General features: G+C 42.7%; 1 protein-coding gene across 1 annotated transcript in view; it reads left to right on the top strand.

Annotated features, from left to right (window-relative positions):
- Positions 1-19,021, top strand: part of dnai1.2 (dynein, axonemal, intermediate chain 1, paralog 2) — a 208,152-nt gene that overhangs the window by 125,528 nt on the left and 63,603 nt on the right. Inside the window, exons 16-17 of the mRNA XM_078242014.1 lie at positions 3,489-3,637; positions 13,191-13,290. Coding sequence (XP_078098140.1) covers positions 3,489-3,637; positions 13,191-13,290 — 249 coding nt within the window. The remainder of the gene's footprint in view (positions 1-3,488; positions 3,638-13,190; positions 13,291-19,021) is intronic.

Raw genomic sequence — 19,021 nt, 5'->3', positions numbered from 1 at the left:
AGTTACCTTCAAAACAGAAATGATCTGGACACAGTCAAGGTCCCTTAAAAAGGAAAGGTAGGGCAAACAAATTCAGAGCTCCTTGGGAGGAAAATGAGATAGAGATTATGATAAGGAAGAAAAAGTGTGCTAAAGACAGGTGTCAGGTAGAAAATACAGTTGAGAACCAAGGGGAATATAGAAAGTACAGAAAAAGCACAATAGAGAAATGAAGCGGGATTATGAGAAAAGACTGGCAACCAAAATAAAGTGGAATCCCAAAGTCTTCTACAGGCATATCAATAGTGAAAGGATGATAAAAGGAGGATTAGGGCTGATTAGAGATCAAACAGGGAAGTTACACATGGAGGCTGAGGACATTGAACCATAGAATCCCTACAGTGCAGAAGGAGGCCATTTGGCCCATTGAGTCTGCACCAACTCTCTGACCCAGACCCTCTCAGCCCACCCTATCCCCGTAACCCCGCACAGTCACCATGACTAATCTATCCAACCCATACATCTTGGGACACTGAGGGACATTTTAGCGTGGTCAATCCACCTAACCTGCACATCTTTGGACTGAGAGAGGAAACCGGAGCACCCGGAGGAAACCTACATAGACACGGTGAGAATGTACAAACACCATATGCTCAATCACCCAAGGCAGGAATTGAACGCTTGTCCTTGGTGCTGTGAGGCAGCAGTGCTAACCACTATGCCACCGTGCTGCTGTAATAGATAATTACACCCTCTTTACCAAGGAGGTAGATGCTGCCCAGGGCATGACAGATTAAATTCTATCCCTAGGAGGGTTCAAAATTGATAAAGAGGAAGTGTTGAATAGATTGTTGGTACTGAAAGTTGTCAAGGTACCCGGACCAGATGAGATGCATCCATGGATATTGAAGGAAGTAAGTATTGAAATTGCAGGGACATTGGCAATAATCTTCTAGTCTTCACTAGACACAGGGGAGATACCAGAGATTGTTCCCAAAGATTCATCTCCTCTATGCAAATATGTATGGCAACTAAACATGAACATGTATTATAAATAGTTACACTTATTTGGAAGGGGAGAAAATATCTTTAAAAAGTAACGGGCATGTTGCAATGTGACTTTAACAGATAGTAGCATGACATCACTGGAAAGGAAATGTATTACATGATCCAGTTTTAGTTTCACTTTTACTTTCAACAGAGCACACGCACACAATTCTGCAGCCCTGGTGTCTTCAAGCATGTATATATGTTCACATGTGCCTAGTCTTAATAACTGAACCCACAATGTGTTTACCTAATCTCTGTGAGTAATTGGTGCCTATGTAGCATTATAAAAACATGACAATTGGCTGGTTGAAAGAATAGAAAAGCCAAATATTTTTCAAAAGCTGAGAAATGTCTCAGTGTTGATGTTCAAAGACTTGGGTGTCCTCATACAAGGAACACAGAAAGTTCAGATACAGCTACAGTTAGGAAGGCAGGTGGTACTTTGGTCCTTATATTACGAAAAGGTCGGAGTGCAAGAATAAAGAAGTCTTGCTCGAGTTGTACAGGATTTTGGTGACACCACATCTGGAGTATTGTGTGCAATTTTGGCCTTCAGATTTAAGAAAATATATACTTACATTAGAAGGCAGTATAGCAAAAGCCCTGGGATGGGGCAGTTTTCCTATGATGGCAGGCTGAGCAAATTGGGTCCATTTTCTCTAGAGTTTAGAAGGAGAGACAACTTCATGGAAACCTACAAGGTTCTGAAAGGTCTTGATGTGGATGCTGAGAGATTATTTCTGCTGGTCCTTCAGTAATCGGTTACAGTGCCTGCAGTGACATATAAATCATGATAATCATTAATCTGCCTGAACACTGTACACTGAATCCACCTTTTCAAACAAGCATTTCTTATTAGCATAACACCTATTTCGCACCAATTTTTATCCTTCAGCCAAAATATTAGAATGTTGTTAAACTGACAAAAATGTGACTTGAGACATTATGTAAAAATTCCAAAAATTAAGTCATGGGCTCGTATTTTCCAGGATAAAACTAACAGTCATTTGGACACATGGATTGACTGAGGAAAGCCTGCATGAATTTGTTAAGGGAAAATGGTATTTAATTTGTTTTTCAGTGAAGTAACAGATGAGGGAATGTCATTGATGTGGCATAAATAGACTTCCAAAAGGCTTTTAATAAAGTACCACATAACAAGCTTCTTAGAAAAGTTGAAGACCATGCAGTAAAAGGGACAGTGGCAGCCTGAATTTGAAATTGGCTGAGTGATAAGATAAAAAGACTGGTTGTTGTCCGGACTGGAGCAAGATTTATCATGGGGTTCCCAGGGGTCACTTTTAAGACCATTGTTTTCTTGGTCTGCATGAATGACCTCAATTTGATGTTTAGAGCATAGTTTCAAAATTTGCAGATAAAACAATATTTGGAAGGATTGTGAACTGTGAAGAGGATAATGATAGACTGCGAGAGGACAAAGGCTGGTGGAATGGGCAGAACATGGCAGATGAAATTTAATGTACTGAATTATGAATTGAAGCATTTTGGGAGAAAGAATGAGGAGAATAAAATTCTGAAAGGTAAGCAAGAGCAGAGGAACCTGGAAGTATACGTTCATCTATTGTTGCCGGCAGAAAGGCTGGTTGAAAAAATGGTTAAAAGGAATAGAGGATCCTGGGCTTTGTAAATAGGGGCACAAAGTATAAAAGGGAGGAGGTTATGGTGAACCTTTATAAAATACGAGTTCCGCCACAACTAGAGTATTGTGTCTAATTCTGGGCACCACACTTTTGGAATGGTGTGCAGGCATTAGACAGAGGGCTGAAAAGATTTACAAGAATGGTTCTGGGAATTAGGGACTTCAGTTATGTTGATAAATTGACAAAGCTGGGCTGTCCCCCTCAGAGAATTGAAGGTTGGAAGGAAATCTGATGGAGGTGCTCAAAAGTAAGGGGCCAAGATAAAGTACATAGAGAGTAACTGTTTGCATTGGTCACAAACCCGAGGACACCAAATTAGGATGAATGGCAAAAGAAGCAACGACAACATAAGGATGGCAGTTTTACACAGCGAATGGTTGGGATCTGGAATTCTGTGCCAACAAGTTTGGTGGAGGCAAATTAAATCAAGACTTTCAGTAGGGAATTGGACAATTAGCTGAAGAGAAAATAATTGCAGGCTACGAGGAAAAGGCAGAAAAATGAAAATGACTGAGTAGCTCTTATGGAGAACCAGCAAGGACATAATGAGCTGACTGGCTTCCTTCTGTGCCATAAACATTCTATGATTTTATGAGTTCCATATTCTTGTAACATCCACACATCAATATAAAGAGAACTCAACAAAATGAACATAAATCAAGTTCAGTGTTGTTGGTTGTCTGAATCATGCTGCAAGGCACTAAAATACTTCAAAGCTAGGTTTGTATTCTTATTTTGTTACCTTGGGTATGTTGTCCAAACATGTGCTAATTAATTCATTGTTGTTGTATTCATCAGTGCTCCAAGGCCTATTCAAGTGAATTTTTGGATACTTACGAAGCCCATCATATGGCAGTAGATGCCTTACGCTGGAATACCTTCCACCCAGATATCTTCATTTCCTGTAGTTCTGATTGGACAGTAAAGATTTGGGATCACAATTTAAAGTAAGTGAAAGTTAAGAAATGGAGTGCTATAGCATTAGTCAAATGCACCATATAATATGTAGTCTTGTCTCACTGATTTGAAAGGCCCCTCAATCTGTTTGCTTCAAAGATTAAACCTTTCATTCTTGAAAATCAATATTAATTCACTTACTTGTAGAATTTTTCATCTATCCTGCTCTTTGTCATCATGGATTTCATTCCTAGGGTTGAATTCTCCTGGCCTTAGGTTGGCAGGCTATGAGTTGAGGGAATTGGGGCCGGGGTGCAGGAAGATAGCGGGAAGCCATGTCAGCATGCCTCCCAACACATTCCTGCTGCCAGGCGATTTTCTCAGATGTTGGTGGCACTGCAGATTGGCTGCCCACAAGGTAGGCCACCAAATGTATAAGGCCCAAAATAAGAACCAGGAACCATTTAGAGAACTCACTCGCCAGTGGTAAAGTGGCTGCTCTCGCCGCCACATCTGAAGACCGTTACTTTAATGGAGACGGCCTTACTATGGCAATGTCAGGGGTGGGATGAGGGGTGGGGCCTGGGCATGAAGGGTGAGGCATCTGACTCAGACTCCAATCCCCAGAGAAGAGGCCACCAACAGGAATATTTTAAGGTTTCATTCACAGAGAGAAGGCTGCCGACACGTAAGGCTACTCCCATGGCCCCAACATGATATGATGTGGAGATGCCGGCGTTGGACTGGGGTAAGCACAGTAAGAAGCCTCACAACACCAGGTTAAAGTCCAACAGGTTTATTTGGTAGCAAATACCATAAGCTTTCGGAGCACTGCTCCTTCGTCAGATGGAGTGGATATCTGTTCTCAAACAGTGCACAGACACAGAAATCAAGTTACAGAATACTAATTAGAATGCAAATCTCTAAAGCCAGCCAGGTCTTAAAGGTACAGACAATGTGGGTGGAGGGAGCATTCAACACAGGTTAAAGAGATGTGTATAGTCTCCAGACAGAACAGCTAGTGAGATTCTACAAGCCCAGGAGGCAAGCTGTGGGGGTTACTGATAATGTGACATAAATCCAACATCCCGGTTTAGGCCGTCCTCATGTGTGCGGAACTTGGCTATCAGTTTCTGCTCAGCGACTCTGCGCTGTCGTGTGTCGTGAAGGCCGCCTTGGAGAACGCTTACCTGAAGATCCAAGGCTGAATGCCCGTGACTGCTGAAGTGCTCCCCCACAGGAAGAGAACCCTCGGGTTCTTACTGTCCCAACACGATATCCAGGGGAGCTTCCCTTCTGATCAGAGGCCTATTCTGGTTGATGCCTCAACAATATCATTTCATGCTTAACCTCTTGATTTACTATTTACTTCAGCAGTGAGGGGCGCATGTTAAAAATAAGAGATCTCCCATTAAAACAGATTTGAGGAGATTTATTTCTTCTCAGAAGACAGTTAACGTGAAGAATTATCTTCCCTCGAGAGCAGTGGCGGATGGATCATTCAAGGCTGTATTAGACACATTTTTGACTGACAAGGGAATCAAGGGTTATGGGAAACAGGCAGGAAAATGGAATTAAGACCACAATTGGGTCAACCATAATCCCATTCATTGGTAGAGCAGGCTTGATGGGCCGAATGGCCTCTTCCTGTTCCTATTTCTTATGATTTTATGTCCAGCTCTCCAGATGAGGCTGGCAAAGAGGCAAGAGTTGCTGGCCCTCTGATTGTACTAGTAGCATCATGGCTCACCTGCTGTCCTTAATCAGTTGGCACACCTGAAGGCTAATTAGGAGGTCACCTCTGGGACTATCGATGTGTCAGCCTTTCTATTGGCAGGTGCAGGCTCAGGGCCCCTACCTAATCCTGGCATCAGGGTCCGAAGCCCATGGGAAAATCATGCACCTGATGTTTCTTTAGCTTTGACAGCTTGGCAATAATAAAGCAATGAACAATACAGAATCCAAAAGTTCCAAGGTATCACTTTTGATTTTTGCTGGGTTAACTGTTTTTTAGAGTGTGTCTTTTTTAAGCATTCATGGATTTGAGCACCACTGACAAGGCCATAATTTATTGCTCACTAATTCTCCTTGGGAAAATGATGGTCGCCTGCCTTCTTGAATAACTGTAATCCATGAGTTAAAGTTGGATATAGAACAAATTAAACAAAGCAAGTGGTAAGTTAACACTATAGCTAATAACTATGTATGCTGAGACTCAGCTTTATTCCTAACTTCCCCCGAGAATTCTCTTATAAGGTACATCACTTCTATAGGGACCACTCAGAAGTATGTCACAGTTCCATGGAGAATCCTCCTCAGCTGAAGCTGTGCTCAGGGGTAAAACTTTCATTTCCCCTCTCATGTCTGTGGATGCCTCAGTCCCTTGTTCTGGTTTCTTTTTAATGCTTCCAAACTAATTCAGCTGATTATTTTCCTTTGTAATAACGCACTGTGAAGCACACTGTAGATTCTACCATGAGCTTCAATGAGGCAATCTTCCAGCTTCAGTTCCTTTACAACATTCAAACTGAGATTCAGCCTCACCCACATTCCACACAGTCAAGGATGACGTTATTTTCTTATTCTGTTTATAGTGCAGGGCTATCATTCCTTTTGATTAACTTCTCCCCGTGAGCTGCAAACTGCTTCAGATTCAAACTGCAAATAAACTCTCTCAGAAAAGCCCAGATAAGTTAAAACCAATAGGTTCCATAAGTTCCACTCTTCTCCAGAATGACGTAGCCTGTCCTCAAACCTTCCACTTCCAGCTCTTTAGCTAAGTGAGCTTACTTGCTGTTTTATATCTCTACAATGCTAACTTCAACGTTCCTGTTAATGCTATTGATCTAACCTTTGTTAATCATTGCAAATCACTCGAGGATAAACCTTCCTTCTCCTGAAAAGTTTTAGCATTTGACAATGCCATAACTGCTTCTCAATTAATCCAGTAAAAGTTCCCTGTCAAATCTTGTTATCTTAAACCTTAACCAATTTCCCAGAATACCTTGTAGTGGTTTGTGGATTTGAAGACCCAATAAGAGCCCCAATTTTCCGTAAATATTAATTTGTTTACTTGTTTAGTTAGAGGAGTAAGGAAAGACTTCTCATTTGAAGACAAAACGTCTGTAATCTTTAATAGCCTGACTTCCCTTATCGGTATCTAGGGAAGAATCCCCTTCATTACTCTGAGCCATATCCACCATTCTCTGAGGGAACAATTTTCAGTTGTACTATTTTTACTATTTCATCACCATAAGACCATAAGACATAGGAGCAGAATTAGGCCACTCGGCCCATCGAGTCTGTTCCGCCATTCAATCATGGCTGATATTTTTCTCATTTAGTTTGTTCCGCATACTGTGCGCATTTAGGTACAACACCTTTAGTCCTGCTTTGACCACCTCCCTTCTCATACTTGTCACCTCTTTTGCTCTGCCTGCAGTTGGATTCCTGCCACCTTCTATACTCTCTGTTCTATTACATGGTCTGGGTACTTTACTAACTTCTCCTGAGCCCTCAGCTCCATTAACCTGCACTTCTACCCTCTCCTTTAATTTTGATTTTCTAATTCTCCATACAACTGAACTCTCCCCCCCACTATTTAGTTTAAAGTCCTATCTACAGCCCTAGTTATATGATTCGCCAGGACTCTGGTCCCAGCATGATTCAGATGAAGACCGTCCCACCGGTACAGGTCCCCTCTTCCCCAATACTGGTGCCAATGTCCCATGAATTCAAACCAATTCCTCCCACACCAATCTTTTAGCCATGCATTTCACCCATTTCCTTTACTTGTGCAGTCTTTTCTGAAGACTCCGCCATTGATTTAACTTTCAGATTCTAATCATTTTATTTTGCATGCCCCGTCTTACGACAATGAAATCACCCTTTTTTATGTCCCCTCTATCCTCTACACTCTCATTGTTATTGATTGGCACAGCTCCTCTCGAAAGCCAGAATCTTTTCTATTGTTCCGTTTCCAATGAAATTCACAAGTCTATGAGTCACAATCTTTTTAAGATGGAAAAATGTTACCTGGCTCAGGCTTTTTCATTTCTAAATCCAAATGCTGTGTTATTACCTCAATTATGCCTGCTTTTTTGGACCTTGCTTTTCTGTTTTGGCTTCATTAAACAAACATGGGTAATCTTTTGACCTGTAATTTCTTTAGCTGTTCTGGCAATCACCAAGGCCTATCAACATTTTAATAACTTTATCTTTACAAAAATAATTTTCCCAGAACTAAAGTTCACTTCTGAAATATTAACATAAAACATGAGCCATATATTCGCTACAGCACCCACAGTGCTGATAGGGAAGAGAGTTCCAGGATTTTGACCAAGCGACATTGATGGAGCAAAGACATAGTTCCAAGTTAGGAACAGGACCTGCATTTGGTGGTGATTCCAAGCATGACTGTCCTTCTTGGTGGTAGAGGTTGGGGCTTTGGAAAGTGCTGTCAAAGGAACCTTGGCAATTTACTGCAGTGCGTCTTGTAGATGGTACACACTGCTGCCACAGTGTGTCCCTGAAAGAGGGAGTGAATGCTTAAGAATGAGATACCGATCAGGCAGGTTGTTTAGTCCTGCATAGTGCCAAGCTTCTTGAATGTTGTTGGAGATACACTCATCCAGGCAAGTGGAGAATATTCCTCCCACATTTGACTGGTGCCTTTTTATGGTGGAAAGGCTTTGAGGAGTGTGAAACTTAGTTACTTAGCGCAGAATCCTCAGTGTCTGATCTGCTCTTGGAGCCATTAGTTACATGACTGGTCCAGCTAAGTTTCTAGATGATGGTAACCCCTATGATGTTGACACTGGTGGATTCAGCTGTGGTTGTGCTGTTGAACATCAAGGTTAGATAGTTTGATAGTAGCTAATGTTGTTCCTCTGTTCAAGAAAGGACAAAGGGATAATCCAGGAAATTATAGACTGAGTTCTATTCCAGACAGCCAAGCAGTGAAGGATAAAGGTGTAACTCGATCTTTGTATGCTTGATAAGCTTTTGGTATAGAGATACATATTACAAACAATCAACTTCAACCCAAGGGACAGTTTCAATCTGCTGCTTTATATAGGAGCACAAATGAATCCCAAATTAATGTCCACCAAATGAATACAACTAAATACGGAATTAATTTCCAATTAAACATTTGATCTACCTTCAACAAAGTTTTCAACAAAACAAATCTTTGTGGCAAGAGCTGCACCCAAATGTCTGCAATTGTGAGCTTGGCCGGGATTTTCCACTCCCATTCACGTTGGGTGGGTTTGGCAATGAGAGCAGAAAATATTGTGTGAAGTCGAAAGTCACATTTTACGTCAGTGTGAAAACTTGCTGTGATCGTCCCCTCCCTCCGTCAGTGGCAGGCTTCGTTTCCCGCTGTTCATTGTCAGGAATGTTATTATAATATATTTGCATCTCATTATCGTGCAAGTGCAGTGTAATCATACCAAGCTACCGTCAAAAAAATCTTTCCACGGGGGCATGATGTCAGAATGGCGTGAATCACAACTGATTTTGAAAGGCACGCACCTGGCGAGCACACCATAGAGGGGAGTAGCTCCACGTAATGAAACAGTTGACTTGGGGAACCGGGTTTGACTCAGGGCATACCAGACTTGACTTATGGGTACCAGGATTGACTCGGGGATACTGGGGTCTATCTCTGGGGTACTTGGGTTGACTCTGAGGAAGACTAGGCTAATATTAGAGGGAAACGGGGGTAACACTCAAGGAAGACCAGGGTAACACTCAAAGGGTACTAGGGTAACACTTGAGAGTACTGGGGTAAGACTCCAAGGGAGACCAGGATAACACACAAAAGTTGCTTGGGTAACACTCGAAGGGTATTCAGGTAAGACTCCAAGGGAGACTGGAATAGTACACAAGGGAGATCAGTATAACAACTCAAGGGAGACCGGGGTTACATTCAAGGGGTATCATGATAACACTGGACAGGTACTGGGAGGTTGACTGCAGGGTACCAGGGTACCATCGACTGCACTCACAAGGTACTCCAATTTCGGGGGCATCAAGCTGTGAACTATGTGAAGCGCAAGGGCCTTCATTCGCTGAATGTTTAGCTGGTCTGCACCACACCAAAGGCATCCTGTGGGTGTGTGCTCAATTCCCAGGGAGAGTGCACGACTCCTTACATTCTGAGCCACTCTCAGATCCCTGACATGTTTCAGGGTCCATAGAGGCTGCAGGTGTGGCCCTTCAGGGACAAGAGTTATGCACTGAAGTGGTGGTAGATGATGTCTGTGCGGAGGCCATAGTGCAATTGAGGCAAGATATAATGAAACTCATGCTGCAACTTGCACTTTGGTGGAGCAGACGATAGGGATCCTGAAGATGAGGTTCCGGTGCCTAGGTCGGTCTGGTGAAGCCCTGCAGTATAATCCACGGAGGATGTCGCACATCGTGGTCATCGGCTGCACCTTCACAACCTGGCACTGAAACGATGGGAAGAATTGCCTCTGGAGGAGATGGAGGAGTGGCACATTTCCTCCAATGAGGAGGACGTCGAAAGGGATGAGGTTGAGGAACTCCTCAAGGGAGCGGATGTCAGTCATGAGGCAATGGTAATGTCCAGATTAGGCAGACAAGCTCGGGACGTGCTCATTGACGCTAGATTCATGGAGGATCATGAGGGCATCCAGTGAGGACCTCCCAATTTCTTCACATGGCTTCTGTGAACATTGTTCTCCCATCTGACTCATGACAGTGCACAATCTCTGTGATAAGGCTCCTGTCATGGGGATATGGTGGTTGTCCATAGTCCCCACGTTGCAGGAGGATGATGATCACTTGCAGCAGGGACAGTACATAAATCCTTACAGAGCTTCTATGAATATCTGCCTGTCTGGTTGAGGCAGCTTCCTTGCTCTCAATGACTAGGGTCATAGCATGGTGAAGCAGTGGTGAAAGTTACACTTCTCCTGATCCTATGACATCCTTTGTGATCTGATCCTTGAGATTCAGTGTCACTGGAGGCTGAAGCAGATGGTTGGGGGTGGGGGGGAGGTGCGGTATGGGGCAGCCACACCTCAAAGGTGCAAAGAGTACATACTGATATCGACTGGAATGAGGGATGCTAGCCCTGTACAATGTGGAAGACATCCTCATTCCCTATGAGATACATGCATGACTGATGTGTTTGGTTACTATGGAGGGACACCACTAATGTGCTCGAAATATTGAACAAAGCATGTGGAGGAAGCCCTGGACTGAGCACCCTGCCTTTATCATGTGCATAAATCAGTTTTCAGGTTGGAAATACAGAAACACAGTTCTTTAGGCAAGGAGTCATAGAGAGGATGCAGTGCAGGACAAATTCTTGCACCAAGGACCCACAGCAGCTGCCACCCTTGCTGTGCTGACCTCTTTGTGTTGGTGAATCAGCATAACCATCTCAGACATAAGGCAGATGGACTCCTCCATGCGGCTTTTCAATCCAAGGAGCGTACCAGACATCCCTTCCTGACTTTCCCAAGTTTGCCTTTGGAGCTTCAGCAACTGAGCAATGACCAAGTTTAGAGGCTGAGGTGTTTGACTTTGCGCTGGTGGAGGGTGTGGGTGAGCTCTGTAACGGTTCTTCTATTTCCGGGTCTATGAATCCCTCCTCTGTGTAGTTCCTGGGCTGGAGTCAGGGACCTCTCCGCTGGACTCCAGTGGCTGCTTCCCAGATGTACCTGCGAAAGAAAGGAGAGTTCATTGGTACATGGCAGGAGCCCGGGAAACAGAGACATGACTCATCTTTTTCTGGTGAATATTGCAGTGCAAGTTTATCGCCGCCACATCAGCACAGGAGGGGTCGGAATGCTTCCTGGATGGTGCTCTCCTCAAAGTCTGTGAGGAACTTCAGCTTTCGTATCCCTTTACCCATCTGGGGGCTAACCCTCTTGTTGAATGCCAGTTTGTTCTGCATGAAAACAGATGGAGAGAATATAAGCAGGGCACATGCCAGGACAGTTGCTAAGGATGCCTGGCATGTGTGGGTGGTAAATAGGACCAGTGAGGTGATGAGGACGTGACTCGCAAGGGAGAAGATGTGTGTGGGTGAGTGAGTGGTGCTGTCCCTTGAGCTGGCACCGAGTTAGATCCCTGTGGATATATGATAGGTGTGTGAGTTGAGAGGGATGAGGAGAGTGACATACCCTGGCAGAACAGAGGAGGTCATTCATCATCTTCTGGCACTGGATAGCTATCCTCTCCTGCAGGGGGTGAGCTACCACCTCCCATGCTGGATTTGTCACCTTGCTGGCTGGTGTTCTTTCTGAGCATGGGTACAGCACATCATGGTGGGCCTTTGGAGCATCAAGCAGTCTCTCCAGGGAGGCATCTATAAACTTCGGGGTGGATTTCTTGGCTGCCATCATTTCCCGGCGACCTGCGAAGTGTGGCTGTAGTGTGCTGGGGTGACCTTTAGATGTGGCGCCCCAATGATTGCAGCGCTGACGTAATGACAGGGTGAACGAATCAGGGGCCACCTGTCAGCGGTATGGCATGGAACCCCTGCATGAAAACATTTGGCACTAAGTGCCGTGTTATATAGTGGGAAAAGCCCCCATTGTCAACAGTGGGTTCAACACCGCTTTTCCCGTCTGCCATCGGCCTTTACTGATTTCTGCTAAAACCTCGCCCTTTGTGTGTTAAAGAATGCAATGTGGCTTGTGGGGACCCAGCTCATCTTTCAGGGTCTGGCAAATTTGAACTTTGGTACCATTTGTTGTGGTATAGTGTGACAGAAAGTGCAAACTGAAGCAAAAAATCATTTACAGAATTGCTCTGATCTGTGCTACCAAGTGAAATAGAAAAGGTGACCATTTAACCTTTGCCACCGCTCCATCGCCAGCCATCATCTTGACAATCTTGGCAGCCAGGATTGCAATAACATTATTACTATGATGTTAATGATAGGAAATCTGTCAGAAGATTCTTTCCAATCATCCTTACAAATTGTGTCAACCCATCCAAATGTGACATCATCCTAATTCCTATGCAGTGGACAAATGTTTCCTTTACATATTCTCCTCTCCCATCTGCCCATGAGCTGACAATGTATTCCGTCTGTTGTATAAAATGGATACAGAAACAAGAAAATTCATGTTGCAAAATAAATGTGGGTCGGTGAGGCAAATTTAATTTGGCCATATCATTCAATTATCTGAAAAATAACAACATTTACATTTTATATATTAATCACTTCCCTATATTGGATAAAATGGCAATTTTTTTGTAAATGTTACAAAATATGATTCAATTAAACTAAGTGGAATAAATGTCCTGATGTGTACAGTTACTATTGTGAAAACCACTTTTAAACAAACAGTAATTTAATTTGCGCAAATTCAACAGAATGTATTCACGTAATGCATCACAAATTCACTGTTCTAATACAATTCTGAATGAAATTTTAAAACACTGGTGTTCTTACAAAACTTCAGTCTAGTTGTGTACAGTGACAGATATCGACTCTGCTGAGAAAGAGTTCTAGGAACAGACGAATTCAATAACTGAGACAACCCAAGAAACCTATAAATGTTTTTGTGCAAGTTTAAATTACTTTAATCATGGTTGATGTGTGCTGTCTTTCAGGAGCCCAATGTTCACTTTTGATCTTAATTCACCAGTTGGAGATGTAACCTGGTCACCGTACTCTTCAACTGTGTTTGCAGCAGTTACAACAAATGGAAAGGTAATTACCTTTTTTTGCATTTATATAAGGTCTTTCTCACTGTCAAATTTTACAAATTATTATACACTTACTGTGTTAAAAGCGCGATGTAAAACAAATTGTTATTGCAGGCTGATAATTCAGTGAACAGTGCTGGAGAACAGATACATTTTTCTCTGTAATTTCAGTAGCATAGGGCAATCATTGTGGCATGATGTATGATGAGGCATCTTGATCAAATTCTGGATATCCCAGAATTGGTGTAACAATCTAAATATCAACCTTCCAGCATCTTGCTTTGACTGGAAACTATTCAGATCTACTGCATAATGAGGGGACTTCAACTATTTTAATAGATATTGGGATTATAATAGTAGAAAGAGCAGCTAGGAAAAAAAAATTCTGAAGTGTGTTCAATGGACTGTTCTTGATCAGTACATTTCGGGCCCAATAAGGAGGAAGACTTTGTTTGATCTGGAGAATGAGATGGGTCACGTGATGGAAATATCCATTGAACCATAGATTCCCTACAGTGCAGAAGGAGGCCATTTGGCTCATCGAGTCTGCACCGACTTTCTGGAAGTGCATTAGAAGATTTAGGGAACAGTGGTTATAGTATCATAAGGTTCAGATTAGCTATGGAAAAAGACAAGGAGAAAACTAAAGTAAAAATACTTAATTGAAGCAGGTTAATTTCAGTAAGTTGAGAATGTATCTGGCACAGATAGATTGGATTCGGATTTGAAGGCAGAAATATAATCAAATAATGGCGGCCTTTAAAGAGGATTTGGTTCAGGAACATTCCCATGTGGAAGAAAATACGGAAACTACAACCATTACACTCTGCGTGATGGAAGAGATAGAGAATAAGATGAAGCATCAAGGGGGAGTGTATGACATGATTGATAATACAAATCATTGTCATTGTCAGTTCCTCAGATCAAAGATGAGGCTGCCTGGTTTCATGATTTGTGTGCCATCAAGTGACTTAACAGACCAATTCTTTACATAGAGTGCATACAAGTTGTCCTGAGGAAATGGGATTCTCCATTTAGTGTCCAGCTCTCTGTCTTTCTGCTTCATCACTTCTCTAAAGCAGAGTTTTTGCAGTCAGTTTCCAACTGTATTGTGGTTGCATGAGGTACACATGGTACAGTTTGTGACAAGATCCCCCTGTGCATAGATGCATGTCAGAACCAGGCTGAATCCAGACAGTTCAGAGGGAAAGCCAAAAGGGAAATAAAGAGGCAAAGAGGGAGTATGAAAATGGATTAGCAGCTAACATAAAAGAGAATTCAAAGTCCTCCAAATGCAATTAAACAGTATACAGGTAGTATCAGGATGGTGGAACCAATTAGGGGCTTAACGAAAGATATACACTTGGAAGCAGTGGACATGTCTGAGTAATTTTTTTCTTATTGTTCATTCATGGGATGTGGACACTGCTGGCTGAGCCAACATTTATTGATCATCCCTAATTGCCCTTGAAAAGTTTGTGATGAGCTGCTTTATTGAATTTCTGCAATCTATGTGGTGTGGGTACACCCACAGTGCTGTTAGAGAAAAGGTTTCAGGGTTTTGACTCACCAACAGTTAAGGAACAGTGATATATTTCCAAGTCAGGATGTTGAGTGTCTTGGAGAGGAACTTTCGATCTGAGGTCCTTACCTGCTTCAAGAAGACGTCCATCATCTTTGTACCAAAGAAAGGCCAGGCAGCGTGCCCTAATGACTTTCACCCTGTGGCTCTGACATACATCATTATGAAGTGCTTCGAAAGATTAGTCATGGCATGGATCATCTCCAGCCTCCCAGATTTCCTGGATCCACGACAGTTTGACTATTGCCCCAACAGGTCCACAGCAGACGCAATCTTCCTGGTCCTCTTCTCAACCCTGGAACACCTGGATAACAAAGACACTTATGTCAGACTCCTATTTATTGACTACAGCTCAGTTTCAACATGACTAATCCTATAAAACTCATCTCCAAATTCCATGGCCTATGGCTCGGCTCCTCCCTCTGCAACTGGATCCTAGGCTTCTTAACCTACAGACCATAATCAGTAAGGATGATCAACTACACCTCCTGCATGATTATCCAAAACATCAGTGCTGCACAAGGCTGTGTCCTCCACCCCTTCTATACTCCTTATACACCTATGACTGTGTGGCCAAATTCCCCTCCAACTCCATTTTCAAGTTTGCTGATTACACCACCGTAGTGGGTCGGATCTCAAACAGTGATGAGACGGAGTACAGGAAAGAGACAAAGAATGTGGTGAAATGGTGCAATCACAATAATCTCTCCCTCAATGTCAGTAAAGCGAAGGAGATAGTGACCGACTTCGAGAGGCGTAGTGGAGGACATGCCCCTGTCTACATCAATGGGGATGAAGTGGAAATGGTCAAGTGCTTCACATTTCTATCACCAATAACCTGTCCTGGTCCTTCCATACCGATGATATAGTTAAGAAAGCCCACCAAGGCCTCTACTTTCTCAGGAGGCTAAGGAAATTCGGCATGTCCGCTATGACTTTCACCAATCTTTACCTTGGCATGGCTCCTGCTCTGACAAAGATCGCAAGAAACTACAAAGCATTGTGAATGTAGCCCAGTGCATCATGCATATGAGCCTCCCATCCATTGACTCTGCCTACACTTCCCGCTGCCTCAGAAAAGCAGTCAGCATAATCAAGGATACCACACCCCAGGCATATTTTCTTCCACCTACTTCCATCGGGAAAAAGATACAAAAATCTGAGGTCACATGCCAATCAACTGAAGAACAGCTTCTTCCCTGCTACCATCAGACTTTTTTAATGGACCTACCTCATATTAAGTTGATCTTTCTCTACACCCTAGCTTTGACTGTAACACTATATTCTGCATCCTCTCCTTTCCTTCTCCTCTATGTACTCTATGAACAGTATGCTTTGTCTGTATGGTGCACATGAAACAGTACTTTTTACTGTATACCAATACATGTGACAAAAAATCAAATCAAATAGATAGTAGTGGTCATGGGTTCAGAAGGTGCTGTCTAAGGAGGCTTGGTGAATTCGCGTAGTGCATCTTGTAAATGGTATACACTGCTGCCACTGTGCATTGGTGGTAGAGGGTGTAAGTGCTTGTGGATGGGATACCAATAATGTGATGAAAGCAAATTACTGTATATGTATGAATCTGAAATAAAAACAGAAAAAGATGGAAAATCTCAGCAGGTCTGATAGCATCTGTGGAGAGAGAACCTCTTTGTGAGGTTGCCATTAACAAATAAGAAGCAAACAGAAAATGGAAAGTTAATTGCATTGGGGTTGGGTAAGCCTATGATTTCTGCTTAGAGGTTGAGAACACATTAAGAGTTCATATAAAAGAAGAAACAAGCAAAGCTCTCTCCGGAAAGAACCATTTTTGTTTGACAGTCTTTGAACAGATCCTGGTGTTGAAGCAGGTCATTGAGAACAGAAACTGTGGTACTGTCTGTATTAAACAGATAGAGCAGAGAGCTGAAGACAGAAAGGGTAATGAGTTGGGAATTGAACAAGGCTTATTGCTGTTGTTTCAGTGTTGCCAGAGCTCACCAGACATTTAAATGCTCAGAGAAGGGAGTGACTAGGGATTTTGTACTGTCTGGACTATTATGACCCATTGCTGTGTAACTTGTCAATGGTAACCCTATCCAAAGACTTTGGATGGTGAATCCGACTGAAGGGCTAAAATGATTGAGTGGGAAGTGAGATCTTACATATCTGAAGCCGAGTTGAAAAGATTGAGAGACATTTTTTATTCATTCGTGGGACATGGGCATTGCTGGCTGGCCAGCATTTATTGCCCATCGCTAGTTGCCCGACAGCATTTGAGAGTCAACCACATTGCTGTGGCTCTGGAGTCACATGTAGGCCAGACCAGGTAAGGATAGCAGATTTCCTTCCCTAAAAGACATTCGTGAACCAGATGGGTTTTCCCAACAATCAACAATGGTTTCACGACCATCAGTAGATTCTTAATTCCAGATATTTTTTTACAGAATTCAAATTCCACTATCTGCCGTGGCGGGATTCAAACCCAGGTCTCCAGAACTTTAGCTGAGCTTCTGGATTAATAGTCTAGTGATAATGCCACTCGGCCATCACATGGTCTCACATTTGTGCAGAAGCGATTTGAGTGCCTGTAACTACGTGAGGTGTATCTTAGTTGTATCGGCTACCAGAAGAGAAATTTAATTTTTGTTTCAAATATCCTTCACCGGTTAATTAATGTTTGAATTGTTTTGATTTTGTTGCTTTACAGTAAAAAATTTAAAAGGTTAAATTGTATCCAGAGGTTTTATTTCCATTTTCCTTCGTATTGAGGAATTCCTTTTTTTATTTAAAAGTTCAATTTCAACAGGAATTGTAATAACTGCTGGGATTTTTGGAACCATTTTCTGCCTGTCTTGCCCAAGTTTTAGTAGTTTTTGCGATTACAGGACTTATGGAGAGCTAATATTTGTTTGTAGCTGTATTTGGATTTATGTAGATGTATTGGAATTGCAACTGAGGCTGCAAAATGGAAAAACACAACTCTAGAGTCACAAAGGAGAGGCAAGGAAAGAATCACCTAAGTGCAATTCTTTGTGCCTGGTCTCTCTCCTTATTTACTTATTCTGGTGCTTCTATGAGGTGGTTCCCCTGCCACTGAAGCCTGAGAGATGGAAGGTTGCTGATCACACAATGAAGCCACTTAAGAGGTATTGGGTGACCCCAATAGCTCTGACTAATGAGGGCCCAACTTCAGTGCTATGTTTCAGCCAACCAGGTTGACATGCTGCCATCCTGAGAAAGGACATCACAAGCCTCTGCAATGGAGTCAGCGCCACTGTCATGGAAGTTGGGCCTCAGCACTTTTTCTGCTCTACGCAATAACAATGAAAGAGTATAATGCTACTCTGGAAGCTCCTGTCCATTTTCTCCCTACCTCCATGCATGTTCTTCATCACAATTTGAAAACGTGAGGAGCACGAAGCTGTTCAATTGTTGTAAAATCTCAGCTGATTCACTCTCGTACTTCTGGGAAGTAAACATGTCCGCCAAAATCTTGCTTTCATTCACGCCGGCAGGATCTTACAGTCCCGCTGAAGGCACACTCTTGCCACAATTTTCCCGGTGATGAGGGGTGTATTCAATAGGAAACTCCATTGACAATGGTGGGACCATAAGATCCCGCCACCAGGAGTGGCACGATGTCTCCTGCCGCCTCAAAACATGCCACAGAGAGAAAATTCACGCCCATCATCTTTACGCAATCTGGTCTATCTGTGATTTCAGTTCCACATCAAAATAGTCGACTCTTAACAGTCCTTTGAAAAGGCCCAGCAAGTTACTCAATTGTCTCAAACCATTTCAAACCCAAGAACAATTTTTCAGGGCAATCTGGGATAAGTGATTATTATTTTTCTTGCCAGCAAAGCAAACATTCTGAAAATGGAAACAAGTTCTTACTAAAGTGGTCTTCTTTCTTCTTTCAGATGACTTCAGGAGCATAAACTATTGCCACAGTTTCAATGTCCAATTCCTTAACCAGCCCAGTGTCCTCCTAGAAAGGCCTTGCTCTCAAACTTGAGTTGAGGGCTAGACGTTATTATATGCTCCATGGTTTGGTCAGAGTTTCCACAATCACAGTCACATGACTGTCATAAAAACCCATCTACCAATTTAGCAGAGCAGCTACTGAAAGATTGAGTTTAGGGCATTCATCTATTTGCTCTACAGT

The sequence above is a fragment of the Mustelus asterias genome, chromosome 1, assembly GCF_964213995.1.
Source record: "Mustelus asterias chromosome 1, sMusAst1.hap1.1, whole genome shotgun sequence".
NCBI classification, from domain to species: Eukaryota; Metazoa; Chordata; class Chondrichthyes; order Carcharhiniformes; family Triakidae; genus Mustelus; species Mustelus asterias.
This window is presented reverse-complemented; position numbering and strand designations above follow the sequence as displayed.